This window comes from Euprymna scolopes, chromosome 34 (genome assembly GCF_053919585.1).
Source record: "Euprymna scolopes isolate OS-2025 chromosome 34, ASM5391958v1, whole genome shotgun sequence".
Lineage (NCBI taxonomy): Eukaryota > Metazoa > Mollusca > Cephalopoda > Sepiida > Sepiolidae > Euprymna > Euprymna scolopes.
The window spans coordinates 30,650,127-30,676,046 of NC_136515.1; the positions used below are offsets into that span (position 1 = coordinate 30,650,127).

The window sequence follows — 25,920 nt, forward strand, 5'->3', positions numbered from 1 at the left end:
TATTGAAGTCTCCACATACGTGAATGTTAGCTGAAGGATAAGCAGATAGGACTTGGTCAATTTTCTCAGATATGCTTTTAAAGATAGTAACTCTGCTGTTGTGGGGGGCAATAGAGAGTAAATATAAATGTAGTACTGTGAGCTAAAGCAACCCGGAAGCACATATAGGGTAAGTTAGGATCTTCTCTGGAGATGTCTCTACCACATGGAAAGCCATCTTTAATATAGGCACATATTCCATGCCCATGGCGATTTTGGGGGTCAGATTTAGAAGTTAAGTTAGAGTATCCTTTAATTACAAACTCATCTAGGGAAATAGCCTGTCCAATGCTAGTTTCACTTAAAAATAAAAAGTCTGGTTTAGTCTCCTGTAATTGGGTTTCAACCTCTGGAAGGTTAGAACTTAGACCCCTGATGTTGGAGAAGGAGACATGGTAGTGGGGGTCTATGTTGGAAGTTGAAGATCCGGGTTTAATCGTGTATTTTTTCTTGAAACTTGTCATGATAGAATTTTGGAATTTGTGGACTAGGTCATCAGATTTGCTTAGAGCAGGACAGAGAGGGAAACTAAGAAAGAAAAAGAAACAAAGAAATTTTTTTTTTGTAGAACTTGATAAGGTAAAGCCGTAACAATTGCCCACTTATATGGCATCGAGAGGCCCCACCCGAAGCTACTGCATGGTCCAGAATCCATTCATCTTAATTTTTCAAAAGATATATGACCAAGCATTACCTGCCTCCAACCCACATAAATAAAAATATATCCTCACAAATAAAAACAAACACGTTTTAATTAAATTAATGTAAGGTTATCTGAATGCTCTGAACTAAAACCTTATTTTGTAAATTCAACTGCTGATTCAATATATCGACAATTGTAAACATATTAGGTTGACAAGAAAGTTCTTGTGGTTTTTAACTTTTAAATTCATATAAACATATCTCAGCTCAAACAAAAAATTATTGATCGAAATAAGCACCCATCAGAATCAACACACTTTTGCCAATGCAAAACAAGTCTATTTATGCCATTAACATAAAAATTTTGCGTTCTGGTGATGATTAAGTCATTAAAGGCGTTTTTGATATTGCTTAGACTTTTTAAGCATTTCTCATGCAGAAAGTTGTCGAGATGCTTGAAAAAGTGGTAGTCAATAGGGGAGAGGTCTGGAGAGTATGGTGGATGAGGCAGAGTTTCATAGCCCAATTTATTCAGCTTCTGCAGGGTCTGTTTAGTAACATGTGGTTGGCATTGTCGTGGAGAGAATTGGGCCTTTTTTTTTATTAATGTTGGGTGTTGTCAAAGTTTCTGATGCATTTCATCCATTTGTTGACAGTACTTCTTCGTCGTAATGATTTTGCCTACATTCAAAAAACTGTAATGGATGAGACCAGTCACAGACCACCAAACAGTCAGCATGATCTTCTTTTGGTGCAACTTTGGCTTCAGGAAGTGTCATGGAGCCTTGTCAGCATCTAATTACTGAACTGAATGTCACCAGTAAAGGACCCACTTTTTATCGCAAACCACAACCCGATTGAGAAACAAGTCGTTCTTGTTGCAAAAAGGAAGGGAAGATGACACTTCATAATGGCATTTCTTTTGGTTGTTGTTCAATTTATGAGACACCAATTTATCAAGTGTTTTTATCTTTTCAATCTCTCTCAAGTGGTTGGAAATCGTCGTATACATTATGTCAAATTCAGAAACAAGTTCCCAAACAGTTGTGCATGGATTGGCTTCAAGTAAGGCTCTTAATTGATCATTGTCAAAATCCGATGGCCAACTACTATGCTCATCATCTTGAAGACTCTTGTTGTCACCACAAAATTTCTTCAACCACCATTTTGCTGTGTGTTCAGTAATGGTTCCTAAGTCAAACGCTTCGTTGATATCACAGCTTTGGCAGTCTCAGAATACGGAAGAGAGATCTTTACTTATTCTCTTTATCTATCTGGATAAATAATATTTTTAATCCTTCCCAATCTTTTGGAATGAAAATCTAAGATTCAGTGGTGGCATTAAGGATTACCTAAGTTGTGCATTGTGTGAAGATCTGGCAAATAGTTGCATCTAGCTCTGAACCAATATAAGTCATTTGACATTTAGAAGCATGCTATTAATACTTTTCTCCATAGTTGTCTAGCTATGAACATTTTATTGTCCATTCTAGTTATTCTTAAAAAGTAATATAATACTTTCCTCATAGGTCAAAATCAGCAGATTATCTTCATTAGTTCATGCTGAGACTTAAGGAATCCTTTCTGTATATATTCCACCGACGACTGACATTCTTTGTCCATGGCTGTCACAATCATGATACTGCCCCATTATTTTGGAGTTTCATTCATAGGTGGAACTGAATAATGGTTTTATAGAATGGCTGATGATTTATGTTGCATCCATCATGTAGGAGTATAGCGTTGTTTCTCAGGAAGGTGTTTTATGTGGAAATTGTACAACAAAGATTGCTTATTGATGTATCACATAAATACTCTAGAGCCTTATTAGAAACATTTTTTTATTACAAACTTATGATCCATTGATATCAACTATTCTGGACATGTCAACACAAACATGCAATTATAAATTTTAATGCCCAATACTTCTCGCTTTCATTGATGAATAACTTAGCATCACAGGTGATTTGCATCAGTGTTATATTTTAAAAACGTTTTGGTTTTGTTATCAGTTTATCAAATATTGATCAAATCTTTCTTTTGAATATAAGTTCAACTATTTACATTCCTGAATTTGTACTCATTACACTTTGAGAAATTCTTGCAGCAATTCAGCCTCCATCTCATTTTTGTCTGATTTTCATAATACTCATTTAAAGATATCTACAAAGCATTCTGCTTGGCCATTAGATTGCCGATGTGGTTGGCACATGACTAATTGGAAATTCTTTGCAGAATCTCTAAATTCTTTGATCATAAATTGAGTTTGATTATAAAAAACAATTCTATCATAAATATTCTTTTAAAAGATTTGATAGTACTTTTGCACATAAGTTTTCCTTCACAAATCTTGAGAATTTCATAAAATCACCATCTATAATATAAATTTCACCTGTCTGCTTAAATGTATGTATGTATGTATGTATGTATGTATGTATGTATGTATGTCTGCCTAAAACTTTCGACAGAGGTGACGGATTTTCACGAGATTGGTATCATTTTCAAGCTCAACCCTTCGGATGAAAAATATCGAAAAACATTAATTCCTTCACCCTCAACTGGGCAATTTACTACAGGGAGGGGTCGTTTTTTCGCCAATATTTTCGAAAGTCATCCCCTCTTTTTGATTAATTAGTCTTAATTTAAACATTTGTCACTTCCAGTTTGGTGATGAATGCAACAGCAAAGACGCCACTTTTTTTTTCACATTCTTTTCTTCCTTTGCGGTACGGGTTCGAGCCTGCCTGCCTACTACTACTTTTTTTTTTTTTTGCTCAACACACCTCCAAACACCGGGAAACGCCGGGCACCCAGGCTAGTCTATAATATAAATCTCACCTGTCTGTTTAAATATATGCCTGTATGTCTGTTTGTATGTCTCACAAAAACTTTCAACAAAGGCAATGGATCCTGACAAGATCAGTATCATTTTGAAGCTCGGAGTCTCGGACGACAAATATTGAAAAATTGGCCAAAAACATTATTCCTTCACCCTAAACTCGGCCGTTTTGTACAAGGATGGGTCGATTTTTTTCACTGACATTTTAGCAAGTAACCGTCACCGTTGGATTGACTTCAGTTAATTTCAACGCTTTTGACATCCGGCCGAGCCATGGAGACATCGGCTAAGACGTCAGATTTCCTTTCACTTTCTTTTCCACCTTCACGTCACAGGTTCGAGCCTGCTTGCCTACTACCATTATTTTTTTTTAAACACGTCTCTTCACCCTGGCTTTTGATTCCCTCCCCACACTACTACCGTTTTTTTTTAAATACCTCTCCCCACATTCACAGCTTTGAGCCTGCCTACTTGCTACCACTTTCTTTTTTTGCCCAACACACACCTCCAAACACCCAGGCAATGCCAGGAACCCAGGCTAGTTCACAATAAGGGAACCCTATTCATTAGCTTTGTAGTTTTGGCCATAGTCTGCCTATTTTGAACTACACTTTAATTTAATGGTACTTTTGCTGCATCTACAAAGTTTCACAGGGTTTTTGTTTCTTTACCCATACCAGCTTGCTAAATATAACTCCTTATAGAGTTATTTTATAAAGTTCTGTATAAAAGTCTTTAACAAAATATCATCACAAGAGGAAAATATTTTTTTATCAAGTTGACATTTTATTTTGCATACTCATGAGTTTTTTTTTCCACAATAAATTTATCAAATTTGTTTTTAAATTTAATTTCTTTAAGGATAACTGGTAATTCTTTTACCATATTGCAAAGTATGTTTTTTATTGTTGGAAATTTTCTAAATGCTATGCTATGAATATGCTTTTTATTTGTTAGTTCTAAAAATCAATGTAACATTTTTGAAATCCATTTTTTAGGAGTTTGTTGCATTTTACTGCTGTTAATTAGTTCTGAAATGAAAGAATATAAAACAATTATCAAATTCTGAACAGCCTTTCTTATTATTTATTATTAAAGAACAAATCAAATTTGAGTGATTTGATGAATTTTGTGAAATAAGAACCACTGCTCTGTGCAACCAAGCCCCAAATATCTAAAATCAAACTTTTATCTAAATCGGTAAATACAAATCAAAACAATTTTCACTTTTAAATATGCAAAATAATTTAGATTAAAATTATGTGAAACTTATATTTCTTTTAAAAAAAATATTTGTTTTTTCTTACCTCTTCATACAAATCACTTAAATTGTCTCGTTCTTTCGTAAGAACTTTCACATTGGCACGGACCTGACAAAAAAAAGGAAAACTTTGATGTTGAAATAGGTTTGAAAAACTGGAAAACAAAAGCATATCTGTACACGAAAGCAACAGAACTAAAAATAATGATAGATAAAGAAATTATCTCACAGGTTGATGCATTTAACTATTTAGGAAATGTGGTTTCTTTGCGAAAGCATCTAACTAAACTGATTGGTTAACTATCGTCATAGACAGATACATACTCTCCAAGAAATTCCAATAGAAACTGAACAGCCAGCCTTGGTATACTCCTGAATGTGCTGCCGATACTGCACAGAGAAACCACTACTTCAATTGCATTAAACATAATGAATGTTTAAAAACTAAAGTCGTCTATAGAACTGCCAGCAAAAAAAATATAGAAAACGTGACAGTCCATCAAGTTTAAATTAGTAATTTGGTTCCCATCAGTTTTTAATAATGAACAAGGTCTTAAATAGATACATGTCCTCTATCCCACCCATCATCAATGGGCCTGCGGTGATTTTGTCAGCATCTGACAAGAACTTTATAGCAAACTCAACATTATGCAATCAGGGTCTTCTACCTCGAAAATAATCTGCGTGACATCTACATCTCTGTTCGTGATATTGTAACACTCATCAAGAACCTTAATGTCCACAAAGCAACTGGTCCTGACAATACAGTACTCAAAAAGCTGCAACCAGAACTAGATCCATTCTTGAAAAGCTGTTCAATCGATGCATAAAGGAAAAATGCTTCCCAACACCTTGGAAAACTTCATTAGTTTACCCAAATATTTAAAAATAGTTGAGATCGGTTTTCTACATTTCAGTACAAACCAATTAGTCTCCTCTGTGTCATGAGTAAATTGCTAGAATCCGTATTAAATAGAGAAATTGTCAACCACCTCAGCTAAAACAACCTACTTAGTGGCAAGCAATATGGTTTTCGTTTGGTGAGTTCTACAGTTGATGTACTGACATAGGGTCATTGAATCTATCTGCGGGGTCTACTTTACAAGATTTCCAGCTATGGAATATCTGGAAATGTCATTTCAACTATTCAATTTTTTCTCGACAATAGGTTTATACATCTATAGGCTCAAAATATCAATGCTGATATGCCTCATGGATCCATCCTCAGCCCAACTCTCTTCCTGATCTTCAGTAACGATCTCCCAAATCACATTCTAAGTTCATTCGTCAACATATACGCAGATGACACTATGATCTATGGCAACATTTCAAAGGTCAACAATGACCAAGATCTCTCTCTCCTCAGACTTTGAACATGTGATGCAATGGAGTCAAAAGTAGTTAATTTGAATTCATTCAAAACCAAGCTTTTATCTTTTCACCATAAACGCTCTGATCCCGACTTGGCTACAATTGATATGAATTGCTCTTGTCTAAAAGAGGCTCCCTGGTTTGACAAACTTCTGGGTCTGACCTTCACTTCTAGCCTGAAATGGAAGATTTACATCAAATCTGTTGCCAAGGTCATCGAAAAAATGGTTGTGTCATTTTCCTGCTCCAGAAGGTATCGTACTCTCAACGCAATCCTTTACCTTTATAAGAGCTAAATACGTTCTAAAATCGAGTACTGTTACCATATCTGGGTGGAAGCTGCTCAGAGCACCTTATCCTGTCTTGATAAAGTTCAAAACCAGCTTTGAAAACTTGCAACCTCTTTCCCATGGAAGAGATGTTGCAAACCTGTTTCTATCATTTTCATGGCAAGTGCTCATCTAAATGCAGATTCCATGAACAAAGCTTCTTTTCTTAGAACTACACGCCTGTGGAACTCTGTTCCACTGGCCTGCTTTCCAGCTGACTACAATATGGTCATTTCAAGTTCAATGTAAACAAGTTCTTGTTGAGATCCTCCCTAAATAATTAATTTCTACCCACTAATTATTATTACACTATTGTCTCAGTGATTACTATACACTCATTGACCCTTATCTTTAGGTGGTTTTCCAGGCTTGATAAGTGGTTACTTGCATGTTAAAAAAAACAAGAAAACATCATTTTGAATGAGCAGTTTTCAACAAAAAGCAAATTCTTACTTTAAAATGTATATCATAGCAGAGATTAACATACGTGCTGCTAGTAATATTACATGGTTTTACACACGTAAAATAAGCAAAGAAAACCAATAGAAAAATTTAATATCTTTCGAAATAACATATCAAAATATGTGGAGTGAAATTAATAGATCATATTAGAATAAGCAACCTTTTAGTCAAGAAAAAACTTATGGCCATATCCTCTGCAGTTACATGAAAAGTATTAAGACATACTAAGAATTAACAGTCAGATTGAGATGAGTATATCTAGAAGGAATGGTAGGAGGATGTAGAAAAAGAGGTAAACTACAAAGAAGATGGCATAATGCATATTTATGAGCTTCCACATGAACTACTTGTGGTTAGAAGCAAGAAAGAGAAGTCTTACCGTGGGTGCTCAGCGAGTGAGTACAGGCGAAGAAAAGGAAGAACAAACATGGTGGCCAGCATTTTTATTTCGTCTGTTCTCGCATAATCTCGTGTGTGTGTGAAGATGGAACCTATAAAACGATGTTCATTTCTGGGTGCTGGGAGATGATTCCCGGCCAGCCAAGAGAGAAGAGACAGAGGACTGTAGCGATAATCTTTCTTGAACATTCCGTTTGTGTATTTGAGGTGAACCCCCCCCCCCATTTTACGTCAAGCTATTTCGGCAATGGCCAACGCAGGTTTAAGCAATATGATTAAGCCTTTTAATGGCGACGGTGATGTGGTGGCGTGGCTTAAAAAAGTGGACCTTGTAGCAAGGATTCAGAAGCTGGATGATGTGGCCGCAGTAATACCACTGTTTCTGGAAGGGGACGCACTGGCCCTCTATTTGGAGCTCAGCGAGCGGGAACAGGGTGATGCAGACGCCATCAAGGGTCGACTGATCGAAGCTTTCGCAGAGGGGCCTTTCGAGGCCTTTAATAAGTTGAAAGAGAAGAGGTGGACTGGTGAATCTGTGGATGTCTATGCGAATGAGATAAGGAGATTGGTTGAGTTGTCGGGCATCAGAGGACATGCCACGAGTCACGTAGTCAAGATGACTTTTGTTACCGGGTTCCCGGAAGAAATATCGAAAAGGTTGCAGCAGGTACCGGGGGTGGAGACGCTGGATGTGAGTGAGCTGCTTAGAACTGCAAAAATTTTAGTGAGCACCCAGCCCACGGAGCCTGGAGGAACGACAGCAATGGTACAGCAGGATGTGGGCAGGAATCTGCCAAACCCGGGGATCGCATGATTCGAATGCGGGGGACCACACATGAGAAGAGACTGCAGGAAGTTCTTGCAACGGACAGTGTGTTACAAATGCAATCGAAGAGGCCATTTAGCGGTAAAATGCACAAGTTCGGGAAACTAGCGAGGGGAGGCCGACGCACCAGCGGCCGCCCCAATTCGAGAATAGAGGCGCACCCGCAGCAGATGCCCAAACAGAAGATTGCGGTGGAAGGACGGGAAATTATGAGCCTGCTTGACACTGGCTGAACCACTACCATGGTGCACACTACCCTGGTCGGAAGATGGAAAGGGAAGGGTGAAGTAGTGGCATTCGATGAGTCGCGAGTGAAGTGTCGAGGGAAGAAGACCGTCACTATTGATATTGCTGAACGTCGGATGAGGGTCCATGCAATTGTCACTGATCGCCTGGTGCCTGGTGTCCAAGCCATCATTGGAATGGATGTTATATGGCGCCTTGGAGGTGTTACCATCACATGTGACAATGTGAGGTTCGGACTAGCTGAGTGCGCGGTGACGGAGAACGCCCCCAGAGGGATCAACAAGGCCGGGGAGGAAAGAAAATTGTCGATCAAAGATCAGGACTTCCGAGCCGAATTCGACGGAGAGCGGTGGACGGTGGAGTGGGCATGGAAACATCAAGCGCCATCGCTGACAAACAGGGTGGCGTGCTACACAAATTCGCTTAGAGGAGGGGCGAGAAAGGAGTTTGAGCAGGAAGTCGACCGATGGATTGAGGAAGGGATACTGATGCCTTGGACGGATGATGTGGAGTCGGGCATTTTGCCGTTGATGGCCATTCTGCAAACAACTAAAGGGAAAGTAAGACCGGTCCTGGATTTCCGAGAGCTGAACGGCCATGTTAAGTGCCATACGGGAGGCGACACCGTAGATGTGTGCAGTGAGACCATTAGGGAATGGAGGCAGATGAATGGCGCATCTACATTGGTAGATCTAAAATCTGCCTATTTGCAACTCCATGTTGCCAAGAAGCTCTGGAAATATCAGTTAGTCAAGTACAAAGGCAAAACCTACTGCCTTACACGAGTAGGGTTTGGGTTAAATTCGGCACCCAAGATTATGTCAACTATCCTCAGGAAGATTCTGGAGACAATGGGAAAGGGAGATGGGGTAGTAAGCTCATACATAGACGACATTCTGGTGAATGAAACTGTGGTAACTGCCAAGGAGGTGGTAGCTCATTTGAAGAAGTTTGGGTTGGTCGCCAAAGAGCCGGAAAAATTAGATGGAGGGGCTGCTTTGGGCCTAAAACTGAAACGAGGTGCGTCAGGCGGCCTAGAGTTTCGCAGGGGAAACGAAATCCCACAACTGAAGCAGGAGCTCAACAGACGTGAACTTTTTTCCATATGCGGAAAGTTGATCGGACATTACCCCATTGCTAGCTGGCTTAGACCAGCATGCAGCTACATAAAGAGACACGCCGAAGGACAAGGATGGAATGATAAGGTGGGAGAAAGAACGGTCGCCATGATGGAAGAGCTCTTGAAAGAAGCAGAACGGCAAGACCCAGTCCGGGGAACCTGGAACATACTGCGAACATTGGATGGAGTCGTGTGGTGCGATGCGAGCAGCATTGCAACAGGGGTCGTTTTGGAAATTGGAGGAGTAGTTGCAGAAGATGCAGCCTGGTTGAGGAAAAAGAATGACGTCAGCCACATCAATGTGGCGGAATTAGACGCGACAATAAAAGGAGTCAATCTGGCCTTGAAATGGGGACTACGTGACATCTGGATCAAAACAGACTCCGCCACGGTGTTTGCTTGGCTAAAGTCTCTCATTTCAAGCGAAAAAAGGATAAAAACGAGAGGGGCTGCTGAGATGTTAGTGAAGCGCAGGCTTGGGGTACTGGCTGAGCTGATGCAAGAGTTTTGTTTGAAGCTTCGCGTAGACATGGTGGCTTCTAAAAAGAACCGAGCAGATGCTCTCACGAGAGTGAAGAAGAGTTGGCTGTTGCCAAAGAAAGATGTTGTTGCTGCATCGGATCTAGATGATGTTGGTGTGCGAGAACTGCACAATTTGCACCATATGGGGGTAGAGAGGACTTGGTACTTAGTGAAAAAAGTCGACCCAAGGATCACCAAGGAGCAGGTGAGGCAAGTGGTCAGGACATGCGACAGATGTCAGTCGATTGATCCTGCTCCAAGCACGCATGAAGCTGGCCAATTGGAGGTGAGTGGGACCTGGGAGAGACTGGCATGCGATGTCACCCATTACAGGGGTGGACTTTACCTTACCATGATTGACTGTGGGCCCGGGTGATTTGCCCTATGGAAGAAGCTACGTGGAGGAACAGGCAATGAAATAGCGGCAATCTTTGATGAGGTGTTTTTGGAGCGAGGCCCCGTGGAAGAGTTGTTAACCGACAACGGGACTGCGTTCAAGTCAGTAGCAGTGACAGAAGTACTGAAGAAATGGAAGATCCAACAATTTTTCAGAGCTGCCTACAGACCTAGTGGCAACGGGATCGTAGAGAGAAACCACCGCACCATAAAGGCAGTTGCGGAAAGAGGAGGCACCTCACCTGAACAAGCCGTCTTCTGGTATAACATGTCGCCTAAACTGGGATAAGTACCAGAGACGGTCCCGCAACTGTCAATGTTTGCATATTCCTGGAGGCATCCCAGGGTGGAGCCGGCAAGCCGAGAAGTAGAGGCCACAGGGACAATTAAACTCAGGGACGAGGTATGGGTGAAGCCACCGGGGGCGCGCTACACCACACAATGGAGTAGGGGTCGCGTGACTGGGAGGAACACTAGTAAGAACATTGTGGTGGGAGGAGTCCCGAGGCACATTCTTGACGTCAGACCAGTTGAGGGCGAAGCAGTGGAGGGGAGTGTGCAGCCACAGGAGGAGGATGAGACACCTCAGAGGCCAAGTAGAGAGAGGCGACCGCCACAGTAGATGAGAGACTATGAAATGTGATCTTGAGATCAGGGAGGCATGTGGTTAGAAGCAAGAAAGAGAAGTCTTACCGTGGGTGCTCAGCGAGTGAGTACAGGCGAAGAAAAGGAAGAACAAACATGGTGGCCAGCATTTTTATTTCGTCCGTTCTCGCATAATCTCGTGTGTGCGTGAAGATGGAACCTATAAAACGATGTTCATTTCTGGGTGCTGGGAGATGATTCCCGGCCAGCCAAGAGAGAAGAGACAGAGGACTGTAGCGATAATCTTTCTTGAACATTCCGTTTGTGTATTTGAGGTGAACCCCCCCCCATTTTACGTCACTACTAAACTAAAAAGTAGTGAGGCAGAATATCTTAGAAACAGTTAAGATGCATTCTGCAAAGAAAATATTTGATGGTGACTACAATGCATGCAGAGGTTTGTTGATGCTTTAGTAAAGCCTGGGCTTAACTCCTTGACTGTATGCCCAAAGACTTAAGTATAAGTTCTAATACTGATTAATTTTATGAGAAAAATAGATAGTTTGAATTTTTATGCCCAGGGTAACCTCGCACCATCATTGCAATGACAAAAATAAGAAAGTATCTATCACTGTTAATCCAGGATCACAAAATGTGACATAAAACGAATAATGCCATCTCCTTAAGAGTTTTATATTTTTCCCTTTTCTTCAGAAGCGAAGGATGAATAAGAGATATTTAAATCCTAACAACTTCCAGTTCTTTTGTCACTGTAAGCAACCATTCCAAGAAATTATTCACAATAAATGACTTGATTCTTTGTTATTGTTTCATCTAAATATTCTCGGAATGGCAAGGACATGAAACTAATTACTATTTAATACATATACACATATAATATTATAAAGTAATCTAATATATTATGTATATATGTTTTCAATATGAAACCAGTTATATTTTAGATTAGCTATTCTTAATATTGTAGTCAAAATCACAACTGATAGGTAATTCATGAAAATAAGCAAGTAAAATATTTTTTATCAAAGAAACTTTTGATTTGTTTTAATTGATTCCAAGTCATTAAGATTCGTCGAAGATGTTCATTTATTGCTCAGATTGATTTTCTCCCAACCTTTTATAAATAATTATTTGAATGGTTTATACCATTGGTATGCAGCTACTAACAACATGTGATGTGCATTGAAGGGAGGACTATAGGAAGTTTGGTGTGGTTGTGACATCACCAAGGAGTGGCAGTTTGAACAGATTTTTCCAATTCAACTTGACACAGAGTGAATGTCATAAGTGACATAAAGAGTGTCAGTGTATATTAATGGTGATTTTGATGCAAGGGTTCATGAAAGATTTACCTTGGCCAGAATTTAATAAATAACACAACCATCACTGGCGGCCAAGAGAGTGTTTCTTTGTTCTTCAAGTTCTCTGGAATGCTTTATTGTTATTGTTGTTTTCTTCCACATTACGTTTTTTTTCTTTTGACAACATATATTTCAGGTCTATCTGGATTCGAGCTATACTTTCAAAATCTCACCTCATTCATATGTCTTTCAAATTTCTCCAACATTTCTTTCATTTTGTCTCTTTCATCACAAACTTTTTGAAATTCAAACTCACTTGTATATTGATTCTGAAAAAAAATTACATTAAATGTAATTTTAACATAATTTTAAATTCCATGAAACATAAAATAAATCAAATAAAATGCATGCATATATATATCTATATAATACTAAAAGTCTATGGATCTTGTATGTTTGCAATCAGATTTCCGGTTTTCAACATCCGGTTGCGCATGCGTAAATAGCAACGTCTTCAATCCGTTATTCCAATTCCGGAATTTTTATATCGCTTTTAATACAAACAATTTCATTTAATTTGATCAAATAGTTATTTATATATACAAATAATACATAGATTCATAGATAATTATAATATATATTATAAAATCTATTTATCTATGAATCTATTAATAATATGAAATATTACCCTATACAATTTATGGAAAGAAAACACCTCTCACTTTCCCTCTAATAGATTTCAACACTCCTACTCCCTCTGTTTTCGTTACGTACGCGAGAAATAGTTACGTGTATGTGTGAGAGAGAGAAAAAGAGAGCGATGTAAAACTGGATAGAGTTATCCCCCTTAACTAATGCAGACCTTTTTACTAGAGGGCGTTATTACAAAAAAATTTCTTTTTCTTCTTCCCATGTTTTTTAAAGTCGTCTGCTTACATTTCCAAACGGAAAGCTGAATCGGTAAATGCACACATTTCTATTACATTAAATAGTGTTTTCCTTTACACAATGGGTACTGAATGTTTGCTTAAATTAAATGAAAAAAGTTACATTTTATTTTCATTTTCTATTTAAAAAGCCATTATTAACATGTGGAGAGTGTTTTTTTTTTTATTATTCTGTACTTTCAACTAACAATTTCATTTAAAAGATGATATATCAAAATTTGAATTTAACTATAATAAGGATTATGATACCTGTTCAGTGCATATTTACCTATAAGTATGACCAACCACTTATAATTCAGTAACTGTAATTTAAAAAAAAATAACAATTATAATAAACAGAACGACTCATAGAAATCTATCTATATTCTTTTTTCATTTTAATATACTTTCATAGAAATGCTTCTGTTATGTAAAAAAAAACTATTTTCTTTATGCCACAAGTGTCACGCTCATACATGAATTCCATACCTAATATAACGTACTGACCCAACGGGTCACGGGTGGTCTAGTATATATATATATAAAAGTGAGAAGATGCGTGTGTGTGTGGACGTTCTCAACCTCAATGAATTTTTGATTTACAGACTTGAAATTTGGTATACAGGGTATTCAGGCATGTGGAAAACTTTTAATCGGTTTTGATCTGGAGAAAAGGGCTGCTAAGCCATAAAAATTGAAAAATTGGTATGTCGGGTGTCATTGGATTTTATCTGTTTGTTAACTGTTTCACGAATGCGCATGACAGAATGGTTCACATGACAGATTCCTTATTTGTATAAGTAGGTTTGAAAACACTTTTTAAAAATTGTGTCAAGCTGGCCTAATGATTACTTTACTCACTGGCTTAGGTTTTGATCTCAGCTGAAATATTTTTTTTTGACTTACAAAAAGGGAATTGTTTAGAAAAAACATAATACTTGCATGCACATGTCTCAGTTTCTTTCTGTTTTTTTATTTCATATTTTTTAAGGAATTTAATGTTACATTTAATACCAGGAAACGCCGAGTACATCTTCTAATATATATATATATATATATATATATATATATATATATATATAATTAATAGAAATCCACTTTTTTAGAAGCACGGAGAAAATGAAATTCAAAACATGACAATTAGAAAATCAAACATGTGCGATATTTTGTATTTTTTAAATAAACATTTATTTATTTAAAGTTTCTAATGTTCAGCTTATAACAAAGCCCTTATCAGGAATTTTTTTTTAAACAATACATTATTTTTCTTACTTACCATGGTGTAGTTTGGCACGGTCTCCATTTGTCAAAGACAGATGTGTTGTCACATCCAGTTGGTAAGCGCTCGATTATACACACATATGTAAAATTAATTTAAGACTGAAACAGTAGATTTATTGTAGTGACTTATGGTAATTTTGTTTGCTTAAATTAAATATGATAATATATAATGATAATATATTAAGTACCTCGCTTAAGAACATTCCAACCACAAACAAATGGAATTACCAACTCATCCTTACAATGAAAATAGAGGATCTACTCCGAAGAATGAGATGGAAAGCGCATTTTTTCCTCAACAACTCAGCAAATGAAGGCCATAAGAACTACTATGGTTTTAAAAGCCAGGAATCAGCACCTCACGTGGAACAATTGGATCACTTCGAGGCGGATCTTGCAAAGATGGTCAGGAATATTACCTTCCATGAAAGGAAAAACAACTTCCAAAAGGAACTAGATAAAATAGTGAAAAAATCCAAAACACAAAGGAAATTCTTGTCAAGGCGGATAAAACACACAATTTTTATAAGATAAGCAGACCTGAATACCTTAAATTATTGGAAAAAAGTATTACTAGTCATTATAAGAAGGCAAATTTCGATTTGGTGGGAAATATAAACTCTGACAGAAAATCTACCACTGACAAACTCGATATTAGCAATAGAGTCAATAAACTAGCAAAAAAACAAGCATACATCCTCTTAAAGGACCATAAACAAGACTTTAACAATAAACCAACCACTAGGCTGATCAACCCAGCTAGACCAGAAATCGGTAGAATCAGTAAAAAAATCTTAGAAAGAATTCATCTCCAAATCAAGAACACGTATAATCTTAACCAATGGATCAATACGGCGGAAGCTATTAACTGGTTCTCAAGAATACAAAACAAAGATAGATGTGCCTTCATACAATTTGATATTGCTAACTATTACCCATCTATCACTAAAGAGCTGTTCAATTACGCAATGGAATTTGCCTCTCTCCTCACCGATATCTCCAAGGATGAAATCGACATTATAAATAAATGCAGAAACACGGTCCTAATTAGTGGGAACGAACACTGGATTAAAATCAAGCGGGACCCTTTGACATTACGATGGGCTCCCTTGACCCTGCAGAAATTACAGATTTAGTGGGACTATACATCCTATATAACCTTACTAAGGATATTGAGGTTGACACGATCGGCCTCTATTAGAGACGATGGCCTTCTTTTCGTTGAAAATGCTGATGGCCCCAAATGCGAAAGAATCAAAAAAATTATCATAAAAGAATTCAAAAGAATTAACCTTAAAGTTGAAATTACCACGAACATTAAAATAGTCCACTTCCTAGATGTCACACTCAACCTAAACAAAGGAATCTATGAACCCTATAGGAAAGAGAATAGCAACCCTTTATATGTCCACCCTCTCTCTAACCATCCTAAAGCTATAATTAAACATATACCCAGATCCATTAGTAGAAGAATTAGCTCAAACTCCTCATCCAAAGAAATCTTCAATAAACACAAAGATTTTTACAACAAAGCCCTAGTTAACAGTGCATATAAGGAAACCAAATTCGAATATATAGAACCCTCAAGTAATACACTCACGTCTAGAAAAACCCATAAAAGGAAAATCATTTGGTTCACTCCTCCGTTCAACCAAATGGTCAAAACTAACTTGGGTAGAAAATTCATTAACCTCATTAAACTACATTTCCCCCCTAGCAACATGCTTCACAAAATATTCAATAAAAACACCATCAAACTGAGCTACAGTTGCAGCAATAACTTAGAAAAGATAATAAAAAACCATAATAATAAAATTTTAAGCAATGACACAGAACACAATTCAAGGAACAGGGTAACAAAAACATGCAACTGTATTAATAAATCCAAATGCCCCCTTAAGGAAAAATGTCTCACAACCTCTGTAATCTATAAAGCTAATATTAGGGCTAAGGAAGACCCCACCACCTACAAATCTTACATCGGCCAAACTAGTAATACCTTTAAACAGAGATATACAGGCCACAAAAGCTCTTTCCTAAACCCAAATTACAGAGATAAGACATCGTTAGCTACATACTACAATGATCTAACGAGTAAAAATTTGACACCTATTGTTGACTGGCACATCCTAAAAAAAGCAAAAACTTGCCAGTCACTAAATTCACCTTGCCTTCTTTGCTTAAATGAAAAACTATTTATCACAAAATTCAAGGATAGGGATAAACTCCTAAATAAGAAACATGAAACCTCCATAAATTGCAGACATTACAAATCGCATCTACTCTCTCACCTGTGAACAACTCCCCAATTAATTCAACTCTAACATGACCTATAGGCAATATCTGACAGCTGAACACCTACACATCCTAACCTCCTAAAGTCCAACATACACGAAATCCAAAACTACACTTTTCCTGAGTGTAACCATGCAAAAAAAAAAAGACTACATTTAAAAATCATAAGTTTAGAAATAACATATAGTCTGAGTTTTTGCATTACCATAATTATGAAAAGTCTTTAATAAATTTACTAATACACAGATTAAAGAATCAACATTAAATGAACAAATGAAATAGGAATTAAAATTTGGGAGGTCAAATAAGAAACCGATTTTGTTAAAGATAAGATAAAACAAAGCTATTGAATGATACCACCTTCTCTTTTCCTTTCCTTTTCTTATTCCCTCTTCCTTCTTTCTCATTCCATCTCCCCCTACCACCTTCCTTCCTTTCTATCTCCTCTCCACACCTCTAACCCCCTTCCCTCCCTTCAACCGTTCACTGGAAGCCCAAACAACATTCAACAGACCCGGAAAAATTCCTAATCTCTTCTCAGATATAAGCATGTTATATTAAAATATAAAAAAAAGGAGAGAGGAGGAGGGAGGGAAATAAAAGGAAATTTTATGACACATTGATCCTGGATGGTCTCAGACAGAAACAGGAGCCTCTCTCCTGTTAAAGATAACATAGCTCTAGGTTTTATAACCCTAACCCCTAACACCAACATGAAAATGAATAAAGTCAGTAAATAAGCAAATACTAAAATGAATAAACTAACAAATTCACACACAATTCAACCCTGTTATCCATGAATCTTCACACTCAGAACAAAAAAAAAAAAAAAAAAGAAGAAGAAGCCTTCTTTTGCTGAGAATTAATTTTCTCTCTTCATTTTGAATTCTATTTTCAGAAATAAGGGTTGTTGCCTGATGAGGTCTCTAGTTGGTAAATACTGGTAGACCAAAACATGCTCATGACTGTGTAGCAACAAACTACTGCTTATGTAAAGACAATATATATATATATATATATATATATATATATATATATATATATATATATATATTAGAGGGAATTAGACTTGGAGTCTAAAGAGCAGAGTTTATTTTAATGTATTAGTAAATGGCTCATTCCATGTCAAATCAACAAATTTTGCTACACTTATAGATCTCCATAATAGGAATTGAATGGCACCTGTTACACATCTCAAGGTCAAGGGATTTCTGAGATATGACCTTGACCTTTTTAAAAAATGTGAATTTTTATGGAAAAGTGACCAACTTTAAAAGACAATATCTCTGTTATTTATGGGCCTACAAAGTTCATTCATATATCATTCTAAAGTACTTGGATAGATCTACCATTTTATTTGCGAATATTTTTTTCAAGGTCAAATTTTTAAAAGTTGACCTTGACGTTATTTGAATTTTTTTCAAATTTTGACAAAAGATTTGTCTATCTTATGACAGTATATATTTCAAATTTCATGATGGGTTTTGAACTGGAACCATTCCTACAAGCGTTTTAAAGAAGTGGGCTAAATTCAAAATGGCGGAATGTAGTACCTGCTACTTCATATAAAAACATTTTGGTATTTCACAATATGATCATGTTTGATATTTTTGTAAAGCTAATTTAATGCTGATTAATATATACATAAAACCATGGTCACAAAATCCATATAAAACCATTTATGTTGATGAAACTGAATTTTCTTTCATTTTTTTTATGCAACACATATTTTGTTATGGAAAAAAGTGATATAATTTGTGTTGGGACAGTTAATGGAAATTGGAACTTTTTGGGGTATCAGAATCAGAAAACTAATATGCCATTCCCCAAAAAATGTTACTCTGTTCTATTGCTGATACTAAAAGATTAAATGAAGAATATTTATTTTTAAGCTATCAGTAAAAGTAAAACCTAATAACATAAACATGTGATGTGGATTTATTTTAGCTGTGTGAAAAAAACCATAAAACATGACCTTTCTGTTTGTCCAGTCCTTCAGCATTGACAAATTTGACAAGAAAGTGCTAAAAGCTATTAAATTTCAATAAGTTAGTGGACTGAGTGAAAGTTTTATCACCTCTATGCCAGACAAGCTTTGGTGACAACGTTCCTTTGATTTTTGAAGTCTCTGTTTGTTTACTGGGTGAGGCTGCTGCCTGCTTACTGGCTAGGGGGATGGGTAAAGATAAAAAGCAATAAAAGATTAGAAAAAAGCAATATTATTGAAACCACTTTCCCAGTTGTCTTGTCTTGTCTTGGAACAGATAAGAAGCATAAATTCAAGATTGAAATTTTGCTAGGCACCATATACATGTAAGTTATATTTTCATGTAAATGTAGAATTTAAATAGATGTTTTACTATATAAAACTACTACTACTAATTATTATTATTATTATTATTATTATTATTATTATTATTATTATTATTATTATTATTTTTATTATTATTATCTTTTTTTAAATAAGTCTTCAGCAATATTCTCTTAAACAAAAGTGTTATTCTACATTTTTTTGGTACTCCTTGAGCATTGAGTTCAACTGTGACCTGGCTTATTTGTTTATTTGTCACTCCTTTATAAAGGCTAAAGCATGCTCTGATAACATTCTTTCTATTTATTTACTTATATTGGCTTGACTTTTTGAATGTATATTAAAAAGAAAATTAACCATTTATTGATAATTTCATAATTTTACATACAAACAGAATTTGGCACTACAATGTACATGGCAAGACAAGCAAAAAAACTTGTGAATGAGGAAGGAATTTTAGCGTTGCCAAATACACGAAAAACTAGATTCCCACAAGAGATAAGTAATAAGGTAAAGCAGTTTTATAAAAGTGAAGAGGTCAGTAGAGTAATGCCTAGGAAAAATGATTACAAGACTGTTTTAAAGGATGGGAAACGGGTTCAGGAACAAAAATATCTCGTTCTCTCTAATTTGAAAGAGGCTTTTGAATTATTCAAATTAAAGAACCAAGAGAAAATAAGTTTCTCTAAATTCGCTGAGCTTAGACCGAAAGAATGTGTGCTTGCAGGTGGTGCTGGGACCCATACTGTCTGCATTTGCACAGTTCATCAGAATATGAAGTTGATGATTGCAGGATCTCATCTTGCTAAACTGACTGAAGGAGAAAGTTATCATTTGACAGATTACCACCAATGCATACTTGCTGTTACATGCAATGAAGCATCGACAAATCGTTACTTGGGTGACTGCTCAACTTGCAACAAACTGATGGATGATTTTGTTTTATATATTGAAATTTTTCACAAAAATTCAGTTGATGATTTTGTATATAAACAGTGGTTATCAACTGATAGAACCATTCTACAAACTCTATCACAATCCACAGACGAATTCATTGAAACTTTCCATGCGGGCCTTCAAACATTAAAGAAGCATAATTTCATTGCCAAAGCACAATCAAATTTTTTTTCTGATAGTAAAGGTTCTTTGAGGGTTGGCGAAGTCTTAGCAATAGCAGATTTCTCAGAGAATTATTCATTTGTTTTGCAAGATGCGGCTCAAGGATTCCATTGGAATAATGATCAAGCTACATTGCACCCATTCATCTGCTACTATCGAAATGGAATTGACCTTGAGCATATTAATTTTGTAATAATATCTGATTGTCTCAAGCATGATACAGTAGCTGTCCATTTGTTTCAAAGAAAGTGTATAGAACAATTAAAAGAAATTCTTGATTTTGATCTCCAAAAAATGATATATTTCTCTGATGGGGCTGTTACACACTACAAAAATTTTAAAAACTTTATAAATCTGTGTCATCATAAATCTGATTTTGGTATTGATGCAGAGTGGCACTTTTTTGCTACTTCTCATGGGAAAGGACCATGTGATGGGTTAGGTGGCACTGTTAAAAGGTTAGCAGCAAAAGCTAGCCTGCAGCGACCCTATAATGAACAAATAATGACACCAAGACAACTGTATTTTTATGCAAAAAAAAAAATATCTGGAATACATTTCTTATATTCCTCAACTGCAGAATGGAAAGAGGAAGCAAACATCTTAGAAGATAGATTTAACAATTCTTCTTCGATTATAGGAACACGAAAATTACATACTTTCATTCCTGTCTCTCAAAGAGAAGTGGAAGTAAAAACAGTTTCAAGTTTACAAAATAAAGGAAGAATAGTTCGAATCACAAAAAGAAACAATATGGAGTCCGAAGACATTAACAGATTTGTGACAGCACTTCATGGGAGGAATTGGTGGTTAGGATGTGTACTTGAAAAATATCCAAATAATGGAACGGTGAAATTAACATTTTTACAACCAAATGGACCCTCTCCATCTTTCTATTATCCATCACATTCAAATATATCAATTTTGAAATATTCTGATATTCTTAGCTCAGTTGATCCAATAACTGAAACAGGGATATCTTATAAACTTTCAAAAAATGAAATGAAAAAGGCATCAAATATTTTAGAAAGAAGGATTTTGAAAGAAAAATCTAAATAAATACTTTAATGTTCATTATTATAAAAAATGTTTCAGTAAAACAGATTTTTTATTCTGTAATATATTGCAATGTACACAGATTGATTTCTTGTGGATGTCAAATGTCAAATAAACTGTTTACCATCAACATCAAATGTTGCTTATGCTATAAACAAATTAGATCTCAACACACTTTTTAGAATTCTCTATAAAATCATTTTCTGTATCAAAATCCGTGTTGTACAAGAAAAGTATGAAAATCATTATAAAACAGTTTGACTTGACAACCAGAATTTGCATAAAATTCAACATGTCAAGAATTTTTTTAGAACATTCATTTTTAAAGTTTTTCATTGAAAAGTACCCATAAATAACATACATTGCCTTTTTTTGGATTTAGAATATAAATCATCGGAAAAAAAAAAATGGTTCACCATTGAGATCACATATGTTTTATGTTATAATTTAATAAATCCTTAACGCCTTTCAAAATTATTTTTATTATATGATTTTTTCCATAAAAATCTGTGTTGCTTAAAAAAAAATTGAAGAAAATTCAGTTTCATCAACATAAATGGTTTTATATGGATTTTGTGACCATGGTTTTATGTATATATTAATCAGCATTAAATTAGCTTTACAAAGATATCAAACATGATCATATTGTGAAATACCAAAATGTTTTTATATGAAGTAGCAGGTACTACATTTCGCCATTTTGAATTTAGCCCACTTCTTTAAAACGCTTGTAGGAATGGTTCCAGTTCAAAACCCATCATGAAATTTGAAATATATACTGTCATAAGATAGACAAATCTTTTGTCAAAATTTGAAAAAAATTCAAATAACGTTTTTTGAGATAATTAAGGTTAAAGGTCAAGGTCAAGGCCAACTTTTAAAAATTTGACCTTGAAAAAAATATTCGCAAATAAAATGGTAGATCTATCCAAGTACTTTAGAATGATATATGAATGAACTTTGTAGGCCCATAAATAACAGAGATATTGTCTTTTAAAGTTGGTCACTTTTCCATAAAAATTCACATTTTTTAAAAAGGTCAAGGTCATATCTCAGAAATCCCTTGACCTTGAGATGTGTAACAGGTGCCATTCAATTCCTATTATGGAGATCTATAAGTGTAGCAAATTTGAAAAAAATCCGTGTCAGACATGGTTTTACCCCTGTCGATTTGACATGGAATGAGCCAAATGTATTACTACTATTAAAAGAAAACAGTGCTCATTGTACTGTAGATATATAATAAGCTTAATAGGTATAGATATCCTAGAGCTATTTTAATATTGAGTAAAATGATTCATAATTTTGAATTGAAAATCAGTTTCAAAAGGAAAAACAAACAAAATCAACTAGATTGTACGATCGTTTCAGAAACGATGTTCATTTTATTTAAATTGACAATAAGTAGTGACAATAATTTGACAAAAGTTTTGTCCTTTACAAAGAAAGTCTCCTCATCAGCAAAAATAGAGGTGGGGGAAGCATTTAAAGACACCAAAATAAAACTAGGATTTTAGTCGTAAGTATGGCATTCCTGGAAATATTTAAAAATAAAATAAAAACTAAGTTATTAATTTTGTGTTGATAAATAAATTAAAATAAAGAAAAATAGAAAATTAAGAATAAGGATAAAAGAAAAGATTGTTTTTTGTATAAATATATATATACCTTTCTTATCTCCATTATAAAATCTGTTTCAATTTCAGTCAGTCTATCTTTTAGCATGTTGTCATATTTTGGCTTATAATTAGAATAATAACTTATCGTTTATATTACTTTAAAATGCTGTCCTACTGTACGGTTGATCAGGTTTTACAGCCAAAATTTAAAATTATATTAAATTAACAAAGGAGATAACTACAAATTTTGAAAAATTAAATAGAAATAAAAGGTAACTTTTTATTGATCAAAGGGAGATAACTTATTTTAGGGATTAACTATTTAATGCTTACTATATTAAAAAATAAATAACGTCAATAATATTAATAATCTTAGTGATACTATAATAAATAGATAATAATAGTTATAATAATGATAATAAATAAATAATAATAAGAGTTATTATAATGATAATAGTAGCAATAGAAATAATACTAATAAAGTAAGCAAAATAATAATATTAGTTATTAAATTAACTTCTATATATATATAAGGCAAAACGGGCGCGCAAGTTTTTGTATGTCCAACAAAGGCTTTTTCGCCGGGCTTCTTGGGGGAGGGTACTATCACTTAGAATTGTTTATATACCCCCTAGATAATAATATCTAGGATTTGCAAATGCATGTCACATCTAGATTTATTTACATCGACTTTTACACAATTCTTACTATTTTGGCCACTCTCGTGTTGATTCGGCTTTTTCGTATAAAAGCGAAACTGATGTGAAACTAAAGCAGTTCTCAGCCTAAAGGCCGGGAGCATCCACAAAGCAATGGACGTTTGGTCAATGTTGGTGAAAACCGTCATATCAGACAATTGCTTTCATTTGGTCACTCCCCTAATAAAGGGGAACAACATGTTAGGGAAACAAAACCAGACAAAGTTGGGTAAAAAACAAACCTAAAAGAACTATCTCGCAGTTAAAATTAAGTGCGGAATTTAATTTCCCTTGACCTAATTAAATTCGCCGTGCATCTGCCATTTATAAACGTTAAATTAAAATTGGTTTCAATTACCTTCCTTTCGTGGCCGAGCAGTAACTTATCAAGTTTTTAGCCTCAATGTTCTCGGTTCGATCTTACCTATTTACCAAAACTTTTTCTTTTTTTTTTCTTTTACTTTTTCTTCTTTTTACATCATGTTTGCTGTGTTTTTTTTTGTTTTTCCGATTTTTTAAAAGAAGTTTAACATAGAGTTTGAATCTACCCCCACCCCAACACACACACCTACAAACACCAGGCGAATGCTGGGTACCCCAACTAGTTATCTATAAACGGTTAAAATCAGATTTTATTATTCTATGGGGGTTTAAGTCTGTCAAATTTAAAATAACGTTTATGAATACAATCTGATGAGGAGACTTTGTAAAGAACAAAACTTTTGTCGAATTATTGTCGATTTTAATAAAATGAACATCGTTTCTGAAACGATCGTACAATTTAGTTGATTTTGTTTGTTTTTCCTTTTGAAACTGATTTTCAATTCAAAATTATGAATTGTTTTACTAAATATATATATATATATATATATAATATATATATACGAGGGGTGTGCAATAAGTAATGCCTCTGACCCACTTCCCATAGCAGTAGAGCAACGAAACTTGGCACAGTTATTAGTCTTTCTCTACATAGGAACCACCCAGAGTTATGCATTTCTCCCATTGTTTGATGCAGCTCTGGAGACCGTTTTTGTAAAACATCCCAGGTTGGTCCTCCAACCACGACGTGACTTCAGAAATCAAGGCTGCATCATCTGGAAAACGCTTTCCTTTCAAAAACAACTTCATGGCCGGGAAGAGGTGAAAGTCAGAGGGTGCAAGGTCAGGAGAGTAGGGAGGATGGAGGAGGATTTCATAACCACACGCCCGTGCTTCTAATCTGGTGACATGCGAGTTGTGAACCAGAGCGTTGTCCTGCAGGAGGAGGGTACCTTTGCTGATCTTGCCACACCTCTTGATTTTCATAGCTTCCCTTAATTTCCTCAAAAGTGAAGCATAATAGGCTCCTGTAATTGTGGTAACCTTTGCCAGGAAATCTGTCATCACTACTCCGTCCTGGTCACAGAAGACTGTGAGCATGACCTTACCAGCGGAGGGCTGCACTCTTGCCTTCTTTGGAGGTGGTGAGTCCAAATGCTTCCACTGCATAGACTGGGCTTTGGTCTCTGGATCATAGTGATGGACCCAGGTTTCATCCTGTGTAATCACTCTTTTGAAAAACTTTGACTCATCTTCTTGGCACATCTCCAAATTCATCCTCGAGCACTCGACGTGTTTTCGCTTCTGGAATGGTGTGAGCAACCTGGGAATCCATCTGGCAGACACCTTATGCATATGGAAATGGTCATGAATGATAGTTTCCACAGACTCTGTACTAATCTTGACATCTTGCGCTATTTGGCAAATAGTAATGCGTCGATCTTCCAAAATGGCAGCCTCAAGTTGACGGACAGATGTCTTATCAATGGCGACCAGGTCTGGGAACTGTTTCCACAGACTTCCGGTTATATTTGAATTCACGATGCCAACATTTTACAAGGTCATATGATGGGTCATTATCACCATAAGTTTCTTTCATTTCATCAAAAGTCTCCTGTGGTGTGCATCCTTTCAAATACAAAAACCAGATCACTGCTCAACATTCAACAGACTCCATTTCACACCTGACTCGGTTCAAACACCTGTAAAACAGAAACCACAATTAGTTCAGAGCTGTAATTTGCCACATAACCCTTAGAGATATAAATCATTGCACATGCAAAATTTCAGCTAGATCAGACAACTGGAAGTGGGTCAGGGGCATTACATATTGCATGCCCCTCGTATATATTATTTATTATTTTATTCAATTTAGGTAAACAAAATTACAACACATCGCTACAATAAATCTACTGTTTCAGTCTTAAAAGACATCAT

The 25,920-nt window shown here is 35.7% G+C and overlaps 1 protein-coding gene across 6 annotated transcripts in view; it reads right to left on the reverse strand.

The window, feature by feature from the left end:
- Positions 1–25,920, reverse strand: part of LOC145259152 (centrosomal protein of 135 kDa-like) — a 493,729-nt gene that overhangs the window by 108,236 nt on the left and 359,573 nt on the right. For 4 of the 6 annotated variants that reach the window (XM_080116863.1, XM_080116862.1, XM_080116864.1 and 1 more), the window contains 2 exons: positions 12,590–12,685; positions 4,828–4,890 (listed from right to left, as the gene is read on the reverse strand). In XM_080116863.1, the coding sequence (XP_079972989.1) occupies positions 4,828–4,890; positions 12,590–12,685 (159 nt within the window). The remainder of the gene's footprint in view (positions 1–4,827; positions 4,891–12,589; positions 12,686–25,920) is intronic. The other 2 variants (XM_080116866.1, XM_080116865.1) reach the window with 1 other exon arrangement.